This window comes from Aythya ferina (assembly GCF_964211825.1).
Source record: "Aythya ferina genome assembly, chromosome: 16".
Classification (NCBI taxonomy): domain Eukaryota; kingdom Metazoa; phylum Chordata; class Aves; order Anseriformes; family Anatidae; genus Aythya; species Aythya ferina.
Window position 1 is genome coordinate 10,384,058 of NC_140315.1, and position 13,289 is coordinate 10,397,346.

Below are 13,289 nucleotides of genomic sequence, written 5' to 3' on the forward strand. Positions count from 1 at the left end.
TGCGCACGCATCCAGCGCTCAGCAGCACCGACGGCGATGCCACCCCCGAGGCACGAGCCCGAGCTCACTGCCACTAAGAGCACGAGCCACTGCGGGCTTTGCCACGGATGCTCTGAACCTGGAAGCACCGCACCAAGGAGCACCAAAGGGCCGTGCCCGTGAGCCCTCTCCTCCTGGCATGCCACAGACTCAGTCCAGGTGCCCAAGGCCACCCGGGGACAAGCCCCCTGCCGCTCCTCGCCCTGCCTCCCACGCAGTGTGGGGCTTCCCCAGCTGCAGCCCCCGGTCCCGCAGTGAGGTGGGCGGTGGAGCCAGGTCCCCTGGCACTGCCCAAACAATGCACAGCTCATTTCTGCTAAGCCTGCCAGGGGCAGAGCACAGATCTGGGGTGCTCGGGGAGACAGGCCCTGTACCGAGACACAGAGCCTGCACAGATGCAACCCAAGTCTGAGACCTCTGTGACACAACGCAGATGCTCTCCTGCTCCAAAACGGATAAAAATCCACAGGATCATTCCTACTTAGACAACCAACTTGCGTCCAGGGGCATCCAAAGCTCCTCCTCTCCGCTCTCCATCCCTCAGGAAACACAGGACCGTTCATCCCTGACCCACAAGCTCTGCAGTTGGTGACCTGCAGACCCCCCGGCGCTGCCCGGCGGAGATGCTGCTCCACGCCCAGGCACATCACACCTCCTGACAGCCGCCTGCTCGGCTTGGCTCACAGCTGCACACACACGGGAGCTATATCCCGGGCAGTACACCAGCAGGGACCGATCCCCAACCCTCTCAGCCCCAGCCTCCTGCTCCCAGCCCAGCATGGTGGTCAGAGCTCCCTGGGCTGGAAGCTTCGCCCCAGATCAGCTCCCCGTCCAGTTCACGCCATGGCCACGTGAGCACTGCACTGGTTATGGGTGGGATGAGCCAGGAGGGCAGTAAGCCAGCACATTTCCCATGCCAAACGGAGCTGGGTTTCCCCAGGCATCCCTTTTCCACCCAGAAACCAAATCCCATGATCTGGGGGAACTGGCCAACTGCCTGGTAACGCTGGACACCAGCAGCATGGCACTGCCTGGCCTGCCCGCACACCGTGTCAGCACAACGGGCACTGTTCAAGCACACAACCCCTTAAATCCACCTGGAGCTGCCACACTTCCCTGCAGGAAGTCCCACAAAGGCAGCAGGGCAAGAGGAGGGGCTGGGGAACACCGGAGGAGCCCAGTCTGGGGCTGGGGAAATGGCAGCTCCGCCGTAACGCCCTCTCCCACCTCGCTGTGCCAAAAGGTTACGGCCATCGTTGCTGCTTCAGCTTTGGTACAGAAGCCAGAGCTTCACCACGAGGTGAGGTCCCAGCCCCCCTGAGGCTCCAGCAGGTGCTGAGGTCTGCCCGCAGGAGGCCAGCAGGAACATCAGTCCCCCGCGGACACCACCACGAACTGGTGGCTTTTAACCATGCCTTAAAACTGGTGACATTTAAACATGCCGTAAATCCTGGGCAAACGGAGAACCTCAGGCTCCTCCCTTGCTCCCGCTGCTCTAAAGCTCCCTGGGGAGCTCGGCATCACCGAAACATCGACGGGGCCCACGTCTCCCTCCAGATGAGCCTGGAGATGCTGCTGGGGAGAAGCCAGAAGGCTCCCAGGTGGGCAGGAGAACCGAAGCCCCAGCCTGGAAGCCCCGGCATTTCGGGGTCCCGCTGCAGAGGCACAGGCAGCGCCTCCACCTCCGGCCTTCACTGGAGGCCCCGCTGAGACTCCAAGTTTCCAACCTTGCTGCTCGGGGCCAGCAGAAGACACCGACCTCCACCGAGGCCAGCACCCCATCGCCAAACAGGGACGCTCGGGGTGGGACGGGGAGTTCAAAGAACAAAAAAAAACAAAGAGCAAAGCCAAGGAAACCGAGGCTGGAAGTTTCCTAGTGCGGGGCCTCCCTCCTCTCCCCCTTCCCACCTATCTCCGTGGTTTCACACTCACGGCTCTTACAAATCCTTTCCCCTTGCTCTGCCCCCATCCCTGCACCGCCACCACCACCCCTGACCCCACAGCATCCCAGGGCAGATGCGAGGGGGCAGGAACCACGTTACAGCCCTTGGGCTTGTGGGCTTTCTGCTTCCTCTCATCTGTTGCTCCGAGATGCAACCCCCAAAGAGCTCCAACGAGTGCCCGTGCCTCCTTTCTGTCCTTGTCACAGCCCCGAGGTGCCATCAGCAGGGGCAGGGTGCCCGCTCCGTGCCCACCCTCGGGGCTCAGGGCCGCAGGAGGCTGCTGGAGCCCGCTGGAGGCCTTTGGGCACCCCCCGGGCACCACCAAACCGCGGGCACCACCAGCATCCAAGGTCCCCATCATCGCCTGCTGTGCCCCGCGGGGATGCCGGGCGCGCAGCGCTGCTCGCTCCTTTTTTTTTTTTTTTTTTTTTTTTAGGTTTTGATTTTTAGTTTTTCCTCCCTTTTTTTCCCCTCCCCACCGAGGGCAGCTCCGGGGAGCCGAGGGGCTGCGTGTGTGTCCCCCCCCCAGCCAGGAAGCAGGAAAGCCTCGTCCCTGCTTTTCCTGCCCTGCGCCGGCTCCCCCCGGCCGGGGGGCTGCGAGGGAGCCCGGGGGGAGCCCGGAGAGCCCAGGGGGGATCCCGGGGGGTCGAGGGGAGCCCGGGGGGAGGCTCCGCACCCCCCCCCCCGCTCACTCACCGGCTCCCTCGGTCTTCTCGGAGCCTCGACTCCAGGTGACCTGCCGGGTCTCCAGCTTCACCTGGAAAGTTTTCCTCTCGGGCCGCTGCGACTTTTTGGAGTAGAAGAGGGTCATGACGGTGCCCACCTCCAAGCTGCGGCAGAGGTGAGCGGCCTCCGCCTCGCTGGGAGCCCCCCCGGAGCCGCTGCCCGGCCCGGCCGCCATCGGCACCCGCAGCCTCCAGCCGCTGAGCTCCGAACAAAGGGGAGCGGGAGCGGGAGCGCCCGCAGCGCCGCCGCCGCGCCCCGTGCCCGCCCGGCCGGCGGGGAGGAGGAGGAGGAGGAGGAGGAGGAGGAGGAGGAGGAGGAGGAAGGGGAGGAGGAGGAGGAGCGAGGAGGAGGAGCGCGGAGCCCTCGCGGCGCGCCCGCCCCCACGCGCGGGGAGGTTGAGGCCGGGGAGGCTCCGCGCATCCCGCGCCGCGCTTGGGGAGCTCCCGGGGGTGTGGGGGGGACACGCGTGGGGTTCTCAGGGGGCCGTGGGGTGCGCGGCACAGCCGGTGGGGGGCTCCGGGGGGTGACAGGGTCCCGCCGCAGCCTCCTCATGGCACTGGGGGGCCGCACGGCATCGCCCCTCGGCGCAGCCCCTGGAGCTTCGCGCTCCCACCCCAGCGCCCCTCGTGCTCCGGGGGGCACGGGCACCCGTGGGGGGCCTCAATTTTATGGGGACACTCAGGGAAACGGGGGGCTGCAGGTCCCCAGAGATCCCCACAAGCATTGCACCGGCAGCTGGACCCAAATCAGATCTTCTGGGGGACAAATGGGGGGGCCAAGCTGCTCCTGGGGACACCGGGAGAAGCAGGCGGCGGCACGGGGTTGGGGCAGAGCCCCCCCAAACCCCCCAGGCAGCCCCCCGGCCCCACAGCTGGGCTCAGCTGGCCGGCAGATGTGCGGCTGCCAAACAGCTGCAGGAGCCGTGCGGGACCACGGCCGTGCCCCATAGCGGGGGGCGGCCAACGGGGCCGCTCGGCGTGGGGGGCCTGGGCCAAGGCGGAGGGGACACAAAACCAGGGTTTTGCAAGGGAATTAGTTGGATTCGGCAGCGTTTCGGGGTGCTGTGCTCCGTTTGTGTGGTTAAAGCCCGCGGTTTCCTGGGGTTTGGTGGCTGGCAGCAGGCAGCGAGGGCGAGCACGGCCCAGGTGCCAGAGAGCAGCGTGGGGTGGGCAGGGGTCAGCACCGGGGGAGGTTGATGGGATGTACCCCCGCGTGGAGGCTTCACAGGGACACACGTGAGCAGCCCTACAAGGTTCACAGTCGTTTAGGATCCTACCCAGTTTAGGATCCTACCCAGTTTAGGATCCTACCCAATTCTAGGGCATTAGGAAGGCAGGAAAGGACAAACAGCGGGAAAAGAGCCTGGACCTGCCCCACAACCTAACCGGTATGTGACAGTGCTGGCGAGGCAGTCGGGTGAGCCCCCAGCCCGGGGGGAGGCCCTGTCCCGGCCCCCTGCTCCCCAGGGAAGCTGCTCCTTGCTGGTGGAGCGGCCCCGCTCGGGACCAGCAGGAAGCAGCCGGCTCCCAGAGCCCTTAAAATAGCCAAGCGTTACGGGCACACCCTTGTTTTTGAGGGCAAAACCTGAGCAGGGAGCGTGGCCATCGAAGAAGCAGAAAAGGTGACCGCCTTGCTCCCAAACACCTCCTGGGCTGGCTCACGGAGAGCATCAGCAGATGCTGCCGGGGAGCCCGAGCCCCCCATGTCGCCCCCCTGGCTCCGCAGACCTGGCTCGCTCCTGCAGGCGGTGGTGCCTTGCGATGAGGTGTCTTGGCTGGGATTTTTTTCTTCCCCAAGTTTGCCTAATCGCTTTGTAGGCTTGCATAATCTTCCAGCGTCCGCGATGCTGCTGCGTGCCGAGGAATTTCACAGTTTAATTTTGCAGCACGCAAACCCGCTTTTGTTTGCCTGCTGCCTGCCAGCATCCTTCAGCGCACGGCTCCTGCTCCGGGCAGCAGCGATCGCCCCCAGCAGAAACCTCCCTCGGGGCCCGGCTGTCCCAGCCCAGCTCCCCTCACCGGGGTCGGGGTGCAGCGGGTCAGGCTGGGGGCGCTTTGCTTTTGGAGAAATTTCCCCTTGAACTCGCTGCACGTCTCCTCGCAGGCGCTGTCTGGAGAAGGGCCTCGCTCTGGGGCTGGGGAGCAAAACCCAGGGAAACAAAACCCTGGTTCACCATCCCTCTGACACGAGTGCCCCAGCACCACCACAAAACCCTGGGGACCACGTGCCGCGAGGAGGTGCCCAAGCACCTCACAGTCCCCAGGAGAGGTGAACCCCCTGGGTTATTTATTTGTTCCCCATCTGTTCTGCACTGCTGCACTTGGAAACACAGCCCCCAGCGTGGGCAAGTGAAAAACCAACCCAACAGCTGAGAAAAACCACCTGGGGTAGAGCTTTTCTGGCCCCGCAGCAATTGGAGAAAGAGTCCTGGAGCGCCTTAGGGGCGGTGGTGCTGAACTGCCCCATCCCGGGGAGCTGGGAGCAGCCACAGGGCAGCACGAGGAGGTTTCCTGCCCGTGATGGACTCAGCAAACCCGCTGGGGCCACGCAGCCGGCGATGCTGGCACGGTGCCTGCTGCACGAGTGCCCCCCGAGCCCACTCCCCCTGGGGTCCCACTGCCCCTTCCAGGCTCTTCAGAGCCCCGCTGGGTTCTGTAAAACACCTGAGGGGAAACCTGCCCCAGCCTGAGCCCGCTGCCCGGTGTGGCTGCGAGGCACACGCACTTTCTTTCACCTCCTGCCTTCACCTGGTTCCAATTTGCAGCCCGTAAGGCTCCGAGGGGGATGGGGCCGCAGCCAGCGGGGTTTGCAGCACACGGGGTCCAGTTTAGGGGCGTTTTGCCCCTGCTCTGGTCACGTCACCGCTCGCTGCCTCGGTTTCCTTCACTGCCAAGCACAAACTGGGTCACGGGCACAGGGCTGCGGTCCCCCTGCTCCAAACCCACCTCCCCCCCTCCAGCTGGGAGCCGGAGGAGCCGCACGCCTGGCCCAGCCGTCCCCCAGGTGACCCCAAAAGCCCCCCGGTGGCACAGGGAGCAGGAGGCCCCCCCGTGATGCCAGCAGCGGGGGCACCCCGAGGTGGGGGCACCCCAGCAGGTGAGGACTGGGCACTCCAGGGCGGTGCTGGTGGGACGCGGAGCAGGACGCAGCAGCTTCCCGGGCGTTTCTCCATCAACACCGAGCCGCCAGGGGAGGGAGAAGCACTTTTCCCCTGCTCAGCAGCACGGGATCCGGGAGGTTCACTCGGGCAAGCTGTATAAATAGAAAGGATATTTTTACGGGCCGCATTGTTCCAGGCACGGGCAGGTTGGGAGCACAATGAGCCCTTTTCCTCGTCAGTTGGCATTTTCTCCGCTGCACCTTGGAAAGGCCCCAGAGAGCAAACGCTGCCTGCTGCCAAGCCGTGAGGCTTCGCAGCCACAACAAAGCACCTCCGACCAGCACGGCAGGGAGCTGGGGCAGGCTGGGGAGAGGCGGCAGGGCTGGGCCTGACACCACAGCCACCCCTGGGGGGTTTGGGAGCCCCCAAAGTGCTGCTCCAGCCTCGGGGAAGGGGCCGGGGTCTGCTCCAGGCTCGGCTCCCCAGCACCAGGGCTGGTGGAAGGCAGCAGAGCACGCCAGGAGCTCGGGGCTCACAGGACGAGGTGAGCGCAGGGCCCCAGCAGCTCTGCGCCAGGCGAGCTCGGCAGGTCAGGCTGCTGCTGTTTCACTGCGGTTTGCACAAAGCCAGGGAAGCACGCTGCCACGTAGGGAGAGCAGCCAAGATTTGGGAACCAACCACGGCAGCACCACAGCAGAGATGCCCACGGGGCCACCATGGCTCGGCACAAGGCACAAGGAGTTAAAGCACTGCAGCAACTGCTTCCAGCTGCCCTGGGAAGCCTCGTCCCCTCCAAGAAGCCAGCTGCAGCCAGCTGCTTCATTTTTTGATCCCTGGCATCCTCCTGAACCCACACACAACTCATCCCTGGTGGAGACACGTTGCTTGATCCCTCCACACGCACCTTGCCATGCGCTCAGCATCCTCCCTGCAGCCCTGGTGGGACGAGCGAGGCTCCAGGGCCTCACCGTGGAGGCAGCAGCCGCTCTACGGGGCTGCAGGGACAGGGGCTCAGCCCCATTTTTGGGACCATCCGGCGTGGCATCAGGCCTGACAGCCCCCCAAGCTAGGGGCAGGACCGGGGACCTCGGCCCAGGGCCTGAGGTGAAAGAACACACGGACGCCAACACTCAGTTAAGTTGTAGGAATTTATTTTAAATAACCTACAGTTGATTAAAAGGGAATTCATGATAAAAATAGAAGATACTTGTTGAGGAAAGGCTGCAGGAAATGGTCTTCGCACACACACTACGCTAACAATGCCTCTAAAACTAATGATTATAGCAAAAAAAGGTTTCACATTAAAATTCTGCTTTTTAATTTTTTAAAATTTTTTTACACAATTACAAAAGAAAAAAATAAAAGCCCTAAAATCTTAATTATTTTCCTTTTTTTTTTTTTGGACCGATGCTCATTTCCCTCGAAATTTATTGACCTGTGAAACTTCTTTTTACACAATAAAATCTTTCAAGTAAAAGAGGGGAGTGGGGCTTAGAAAAAAAGGGGGAAAAAGGTAAAACAGTCTGACAAACCTAAAAAGTAGATATTCTTGAAGTGTACAGAGCGTGCTCAGAACAAAGGGTGATAGGAATGTCATTTGTTGCAGATTTCACTTGTCCTCAGATTTCACACACATCTCCCTATCACGCGGCCCCCCCCACCCGCTCCCCCAATCTACACGATCTTTAAGATCAAGAAAAGACAGTTTAAATATTTTAAAATAATTAAAAGAAATAAAAATTCACATTTTAAAAAAAAAGGAACACTCAAAAGTCAGGAGGCCGATTTCCCATCACGCTTTGCTTTGAACAAATGCGGTGGATATTTGGAATTCATGTTCCGATGCCACGACTGTTTCAAGTGACAATTTAAAAAAAAATTGGGTATTTCCATGACTGTAAGTGACAGCTGTAACAGGTGCGTTGGGTTTCTTACATTTTGTTTTTTTTTTTTTTGTTAAATTCTGAAATGGGGCGGGAGGGGGAGGGGAAGGGCAGGGGTTAAGGAGTCCATTTTCTATTAAAATATAGAAGTTATTGCAAAACCCTAACTGTAAAAACGCACCAATATAATTGGATTTTGTATACAGTAGCTAAAGATTCCCACGCTCTCAGTGTGATGGTGAATTTGCCTGGCGGAAGGTTGACAAATCCCCCATCCACTTGCTCTGCCTCAAGAGAAAAACCACACAAACCAGACAGCTAGAATTTGGATCTCTGAAACATTTTTAAATAAGTTGTCCATAGGACAACTGGCTCAGCTCCTTTAGGATATTTCCAGGTTATGCTTTCTACAAGATGTTGGCTGTTTTATCTGATGCTCACTTGCCCCTTTCCTCCCCCTTCCCCAGTATATCCAAGGACAAGTAAGGCTCACAGTTTATCAATCTTCCTAAAAACCAGGCTACTCCCCCTTTTTTTTTTTTTTCTTTCCCCCATAACATTCAGCTCATTAAAAACAGGTTAAAACTCATAGTCTTCCTCTGCCATGTCGATAGCCCAGGCGAATTTCTCTCGCTGGGTTTTGTTATATATCTTCTCTATAGGAATTCCCCACTTCTTACACCTGCAGAAGAGGAGATGCTGTTAGAGTGAGCACAACACAGGCCCCCAACCCCTCGTGGCGCAGCAGAGCTGCTCTGCTTCCCCCCCAGCACCTTCCTAGCTCTGCTTTGCTGCAAGGCAAACCACCCAGCTGAGCAGGAGCAGCCTCCCAGCCGCACACCCTGCAGGATCTCTGACCCACCACCTCCCAGTGCAGTGCTGGCAGGGGCTGGCACGTGGCAGCTGCCCCAAGAGATTTGTTTAAAGCTTCCCAAAACCATTTTAGCATGTCAGGGAAGGCCACAGAGCTCTGTCTCTCTGTGCACGGGGGCACTGCTCTCAGCCACAGCCCTTGCACACAGGGGAAGGAGCAGTTCCCTCCAGCACCGCCCAGGGCAGAACTTACCAAGCAACAGAGATCCTGGGATCCAGATAGTTGAGTTTGGAGGTGCCCAAGGCAATCTGCTTGTTCTCCTCCCTATCTGTAGCCTGAACCTCCAGCTTCATCAGCTGCTCCTCAATCCTCTGCACTGCTTTCTTCTTGCTCTCCACTGTCCTGGGGTGAGGGAGGAAAAATATTTAATGCCTGATGCCCTACTGGGCTTGAGACAGCAGCACTGCAGGAAAGCAAAGGGACCCTGCTCAAGGTAAGCAATGCCACCAGCCTCAAAAGGCAGTTGTGTCAGCACAGATAATGACACAAAACAATCAGCACATGCAATTAAGAATAGACGTTTTCAAAGAGGCAGCGCAGAAATCCTAAGCAGCAGTTTTGCTTTAAAGGGTTGGAAGCAACAGCCTCAACTATACTGACACTACGCCTGCTTTAAATCCAGCCCAACTTTCCCTCTCTAAAAGTCACACAGAGATTCTGCCTTCAGAACTCCCTTAACTCAGGACCCCTGTGACTATTCCACAGAGCGCGCACAACGTCTGCACTGTGAGCTTCCAACAGAGCAGAGCAGGATCCAGGAAAGTGCATTTGCAAGTGGGTAACTCCTGGCTCCCCTTAAAGATGGCAATGTTGCACGCTCGATCCATTACTTTGCTTGGTCCTGGGCGGCAGGGTGGCTACCGTGGCACTGGCGGGTGCTCAGGGACACAGTGCAGACTAACGCTAGTGGCCACATGAGGAACTGCGGTGTCGAGACACCCTATGCTCCTCAGCTTGAAGGCCATTTCTTCATGCACAGAAGAAAGAGGGGACAAGAAAGCTTGAGAAAGTCTTCCCAAATCTCCTGGATCACAGGCTGGGGAAACAGAACACAGGGCTGAAGCACCCATCGGGAGCTCAAAGTACTGGGAGCATTGCACAGCCTCGTAACACCAGCCTTACTTTTTAGACTTCTCATCCCTCCGGACCTTGGCATCAGCTTTGGCGCTTTTCAGTTCTCTCCTGGCATCAGCTAACTGCTCCTTCTTGGCATCGATCTAGGAGAGGCAAAACCAGAGGGCAGCACTGTGAACAAGCTGCAGACAACTGTGGTGGTCACCCCTGGACAGCATGACCAAGGGAGCGTGTTTGTGAGCACTGTCAGAATTTATCAGCCCTCAGACACAGTTCTGCAGCACAATTGGGTGCCTAGCCTTTCAGTTTGCTGCAAGTCCTATCGTGGTGAAAAGTTCCCCTCAGAAAACAGGGCCCTAGTATTGTGTTCCCCCAAAACAGGGCCAAAGACAAGGTGGTGCTGACAGAAAGCTACTGGAAGCTTTCTCACACAGCTACACCCAAGTGTGTCTCCAGCGTGTCCCACCAGTACCAGCTCTGATGGCACCACAGAAGGATGATCCTTGTTCCCTCAGCAGGGATGGGTTCTTGCCACCAAACCCTACAGGCTGAAAACTGTTAAGGCTTCAGGCAGCTCTCCTCTGGTAAGTTTAGAATTCAGGGAGATTTAGCATTTTTCAGCCCCTTCAACCATTCCCCAGGCTCTAAGATCTAGGGTGAAGGCAGCCATGTTAGGTGTTACAGAAGCAGGGGTCACTGCAGTGCCAAACCAGAATTCCTTATGTGAAGGTTATTCTAACGCCAGACCAGGAACAGACCTAACCCCTTTGGACCTCATGGCCTTCACCAGAAACAATCTGCAAAGGAAGAGGTCAGGTCAGAGGGGCGTAACGCACCACGTACACAGCCTGCACTGACAGGGGCCCGGGATTCACGCAGTAGGAACAAATGTCCACTCTGGGCCCTTTAGGGGATGCAGATCAGAGCTGGGCTGCTGCCCTGAAATTTTGATGGCAGCTATGTGATGAAGGGCAGATAAAGGGTCCGGTCTTGGTCTTTACTAGTAAAAGATGACTAACTGAAGTGTGGTCCTTTCAGCTCAATATTGTGCTTCTAGAGTCTGCCTCTCCCAGCAGGCCCATCTCTAATGTAACACTAATCAATTCCTGACAGGGGAGAGCAGGCTCTGCTTCCATTTTTCCCCATCTGAAAGGAAACATGACTTGTGAGATGCAGCAACTCAGAGTACCTTGCTCTGAAGGTTCATCATGGACTTCTCGAAGGTCTTCGGCGGAGCCCTCTGGTGGTTACACAAAATGGCAACCGCTCTGTTGGCACGGTTATAGGAAAGGATCTTCGCTGGGATGTTATCATCCGCTGCAAAGTACAAGAAAGTGGTGAACAACTGGTATTCTCCAGGGCCAAGGAGTCCCAGCCAGCACCCCACCATCCCTGCAAGCTCACAGTCACTGCAGAAGTGACCTCGCTCTCTGATGGAACCGTCTCAACACGTCTCTAACCACGGTGCCAAGAGCCTGACCACTTCCATCCCAAACCCTAACTTTCTGTGCTGGTTCCATCAATAGCAACAAAGACATTTGCCACTCAGGAGGCAGGGGAAGCACATCCATGCTCAGAGTGAGAAGAGGGCAGCATGACCATACTGCTCAAGATGCTGTTGGACTTCAGTTTACTCCAAACGTGTCCATTTCGTAAAGCTGTTGAAGTGCAAGTGAGCAGTGCTCAGCAGAGAAGTTATTAATGAGCAACCAAGAAACATGGGGCTGTTACAGCTGTATCTGCCTTGCCTGCCACATACAGCCTTTTACAGCTAAGAGGAAACAAATGAAAGATTTGGTAAAAGCCAGGCATATCTTGGCAGGCAAACCACAGTATGCTCACAGATGAGCTTTGCACTGCCCCAGTGCTGGGCTGCTCAGCTATCCCAAAAAGATTGGCAGCAGATTTTTGGTCAGACATCGGCTGTTTGACATTTACACTGGGAGAACTGCAACCAGGCGGTGGTATGCAGATAGAAGGTTAAGCTGAGGAAGGCAGGTCTGGATTGCAGGATGGGAGCTGTTCCTCTCACAGTTGCAAGGACAGGACTTACGATTAGTGAGCTCCTTGAGCTGCTGCTGTAGCGTGATGGAGGCGTTGTAAGTACGGAATACCTTGGCTGTCAGTCCCTCCATAAGGTCTTGAAGATGTTTATTTAAGATACTGGTCTAAAGAAGCAGAAAAAAGATGACAGCATTAGAATTGACTTCAGTAGTGAAACCTCTGGACCCACTGCTAATGAAGACACACAGTTCACAGCCAAAACCTAGCTAGGGGACTCAGACCTGACACCCAATGTCCAAAACTTCACTGAAACCCCAGGAAAAGTGAATAAAGAACCAGCAAGTATTAGACCAGGATCAAGTATCATAAACAGTCAAATTTTCTTCATTGTAGAGGTTTTGGTTCCCAGTAGGTAGGGACATGCCTGTCCCATCCCAGGGAAGGTGCTTAAACCACCACAGTGCTCCCACAGTGCCAAATGTGCAATCAGGGATGGCATTTGAAAATCTGTCAACTCACAATCATCTTTTCTGAATTTTGAAAAAACCTTTCCATGTCAGAGCCAGCCAAGCTCCACAGGGCCAAAGCCCATCAGTTCAGGAACCTGCAGGCACAGTGAGCAATACAGACACCAGATTGAGAGAGACTCTCACTCAGGTGTGTGTCTTTCACTCAGGTCACCCAGGACAGCTCTGAAATAAAAGAGAAACAAAATCTGCCACTGAAACCATTTTTGGAACAGAGCAGCTGTTATTGCCTGGTGCGGAGTGAGCCTGGTGCTCTACCACCATTCCTCACCAGTAACTACGTGCTTACATTGAGGCGGTCGAAGAGGTCATCCTCAGGCTGCTTGTTCTCCATGAACAACTGGAGATTCTTAAAAACCTGCAAGAAGACAAAACACGCATCTTAAGGCACTTGGACTGAACAGTGCTAGGTAGAAGCAACACTGCCGAGACACCACTTAAACTGTTTTCAGGCAACACTGATGATGCGGGACATTACTTCCCAATGGGCAAAGGCTATCATCTTTTAAGACACTTGTGTTTAAAGTTCTTCCCCAGCAATCCTGAGTCCTGAGCATTTGATGTCCTTTATGCTCATTCTTTAGATCCATATTTCAGAAGACTCAATTCTGCTCTGGCTTAGCTACCTAACAGAGAAAGACTCCAAAGCTACCACCTACTTCCCTCACTCTCCATGATTATTCCGACCAAAGAGACCCCTGAGCAATTTCCTATGGAGTTAAAGCTACCAAAACCCAGCCCTTCTCATTACTGCATTAAATGTTTCATACAAGCCCATCCCAAACAAGTCTCACTGGGGCAGGGAAATAATCAAAACCTTTTTGATTACACAGAGACCACAAATCCCAGCTCTGTGTACTCCAAATCCCTCGTATAGATACCTTATGCAGAAAGATTTCTAGTTCCAAAATAATCAATTCCCCATTATAAGCATTAAAGAAAAGACATCAAGAGAGATCAACACTAAATAAATTTAAACTTAAAAATGTTTTTTTTTTTTTTTTTTTTTTTTTTTCCTTTAAACAAAGAAATAAGAATTCTAGATTCCTATAGCACTATAGTTTATCTCCCCCCCAGCATTTCATTTGCCAAGAGGTTGACACTTCTGGCTCTTTGTCG

The 13,289-nt window shown here is 56.1% G+C and overlaps 2 protein-coding genes across 5 annotated transcripts in view; both read right to left on the minus strand.

Moving 5' to 3' along the window:
- PLCG1 (phospholipase C gamma 1) overlaps positions 1-2,949 on the minus strand; it is a 38,772-nt gene extending 35,823 nt beyond the window's left edge. For all 3 annotated transcript variants that reach the window (XM_084538350.1, XM_084538349.1, XM_084538348.1), the window contains exon 1: positions 2,679-2,949. In XM_084538350.1, coding sequence (XP_084394476.1) covers positions 2,679-2,883 — 205 coding nt within the window. In that variant the 5' untranslated portion in view covers positions 2,884-2,949. The remainder of the gene's footprint in view (positions 1-2,678) is intronic.
- Positions 2,950-6,937: 3,988 nt separating this feature from the next.
- TOP1 (DNA topoisomerase I) overlaps positions 6,938-13,289 on the minus strand; it is a 66,929-nt gene continuing 60,577 nt past the window's right edge. For both annotated transcript variants that reach the window (XM_084538367.1, XM_084538368.1), the window contains 6 exons: positions 12,460-12,528; positions 11,693-11,807; positions 10,829-10,956; positions 9,688-9,782; positions 8,758-8,907; positions 6,938-8,373 (listed from right to left, as the gene is read on the minus strand). In XM_084538367.1, the coding sequence (XP_084394493.1) occupies positions 8,271-8,373; positions 8,758-8,907; positions 9,688-9,782; positions 10,829-10,956; positions 11,693-11,807; positions 12,460-12,528 (660 nt within the window). In that variant the 3' untranslated portion in view covers positions 6,938-8,270. The remainder of the gene's footprint in view (positions 8,374-8,757; positions 8,908-9,687; positions 9,783-10,828; positions 10,957-11,692; positions 11,808-12,459; positions 12,529-13,289) is intronic.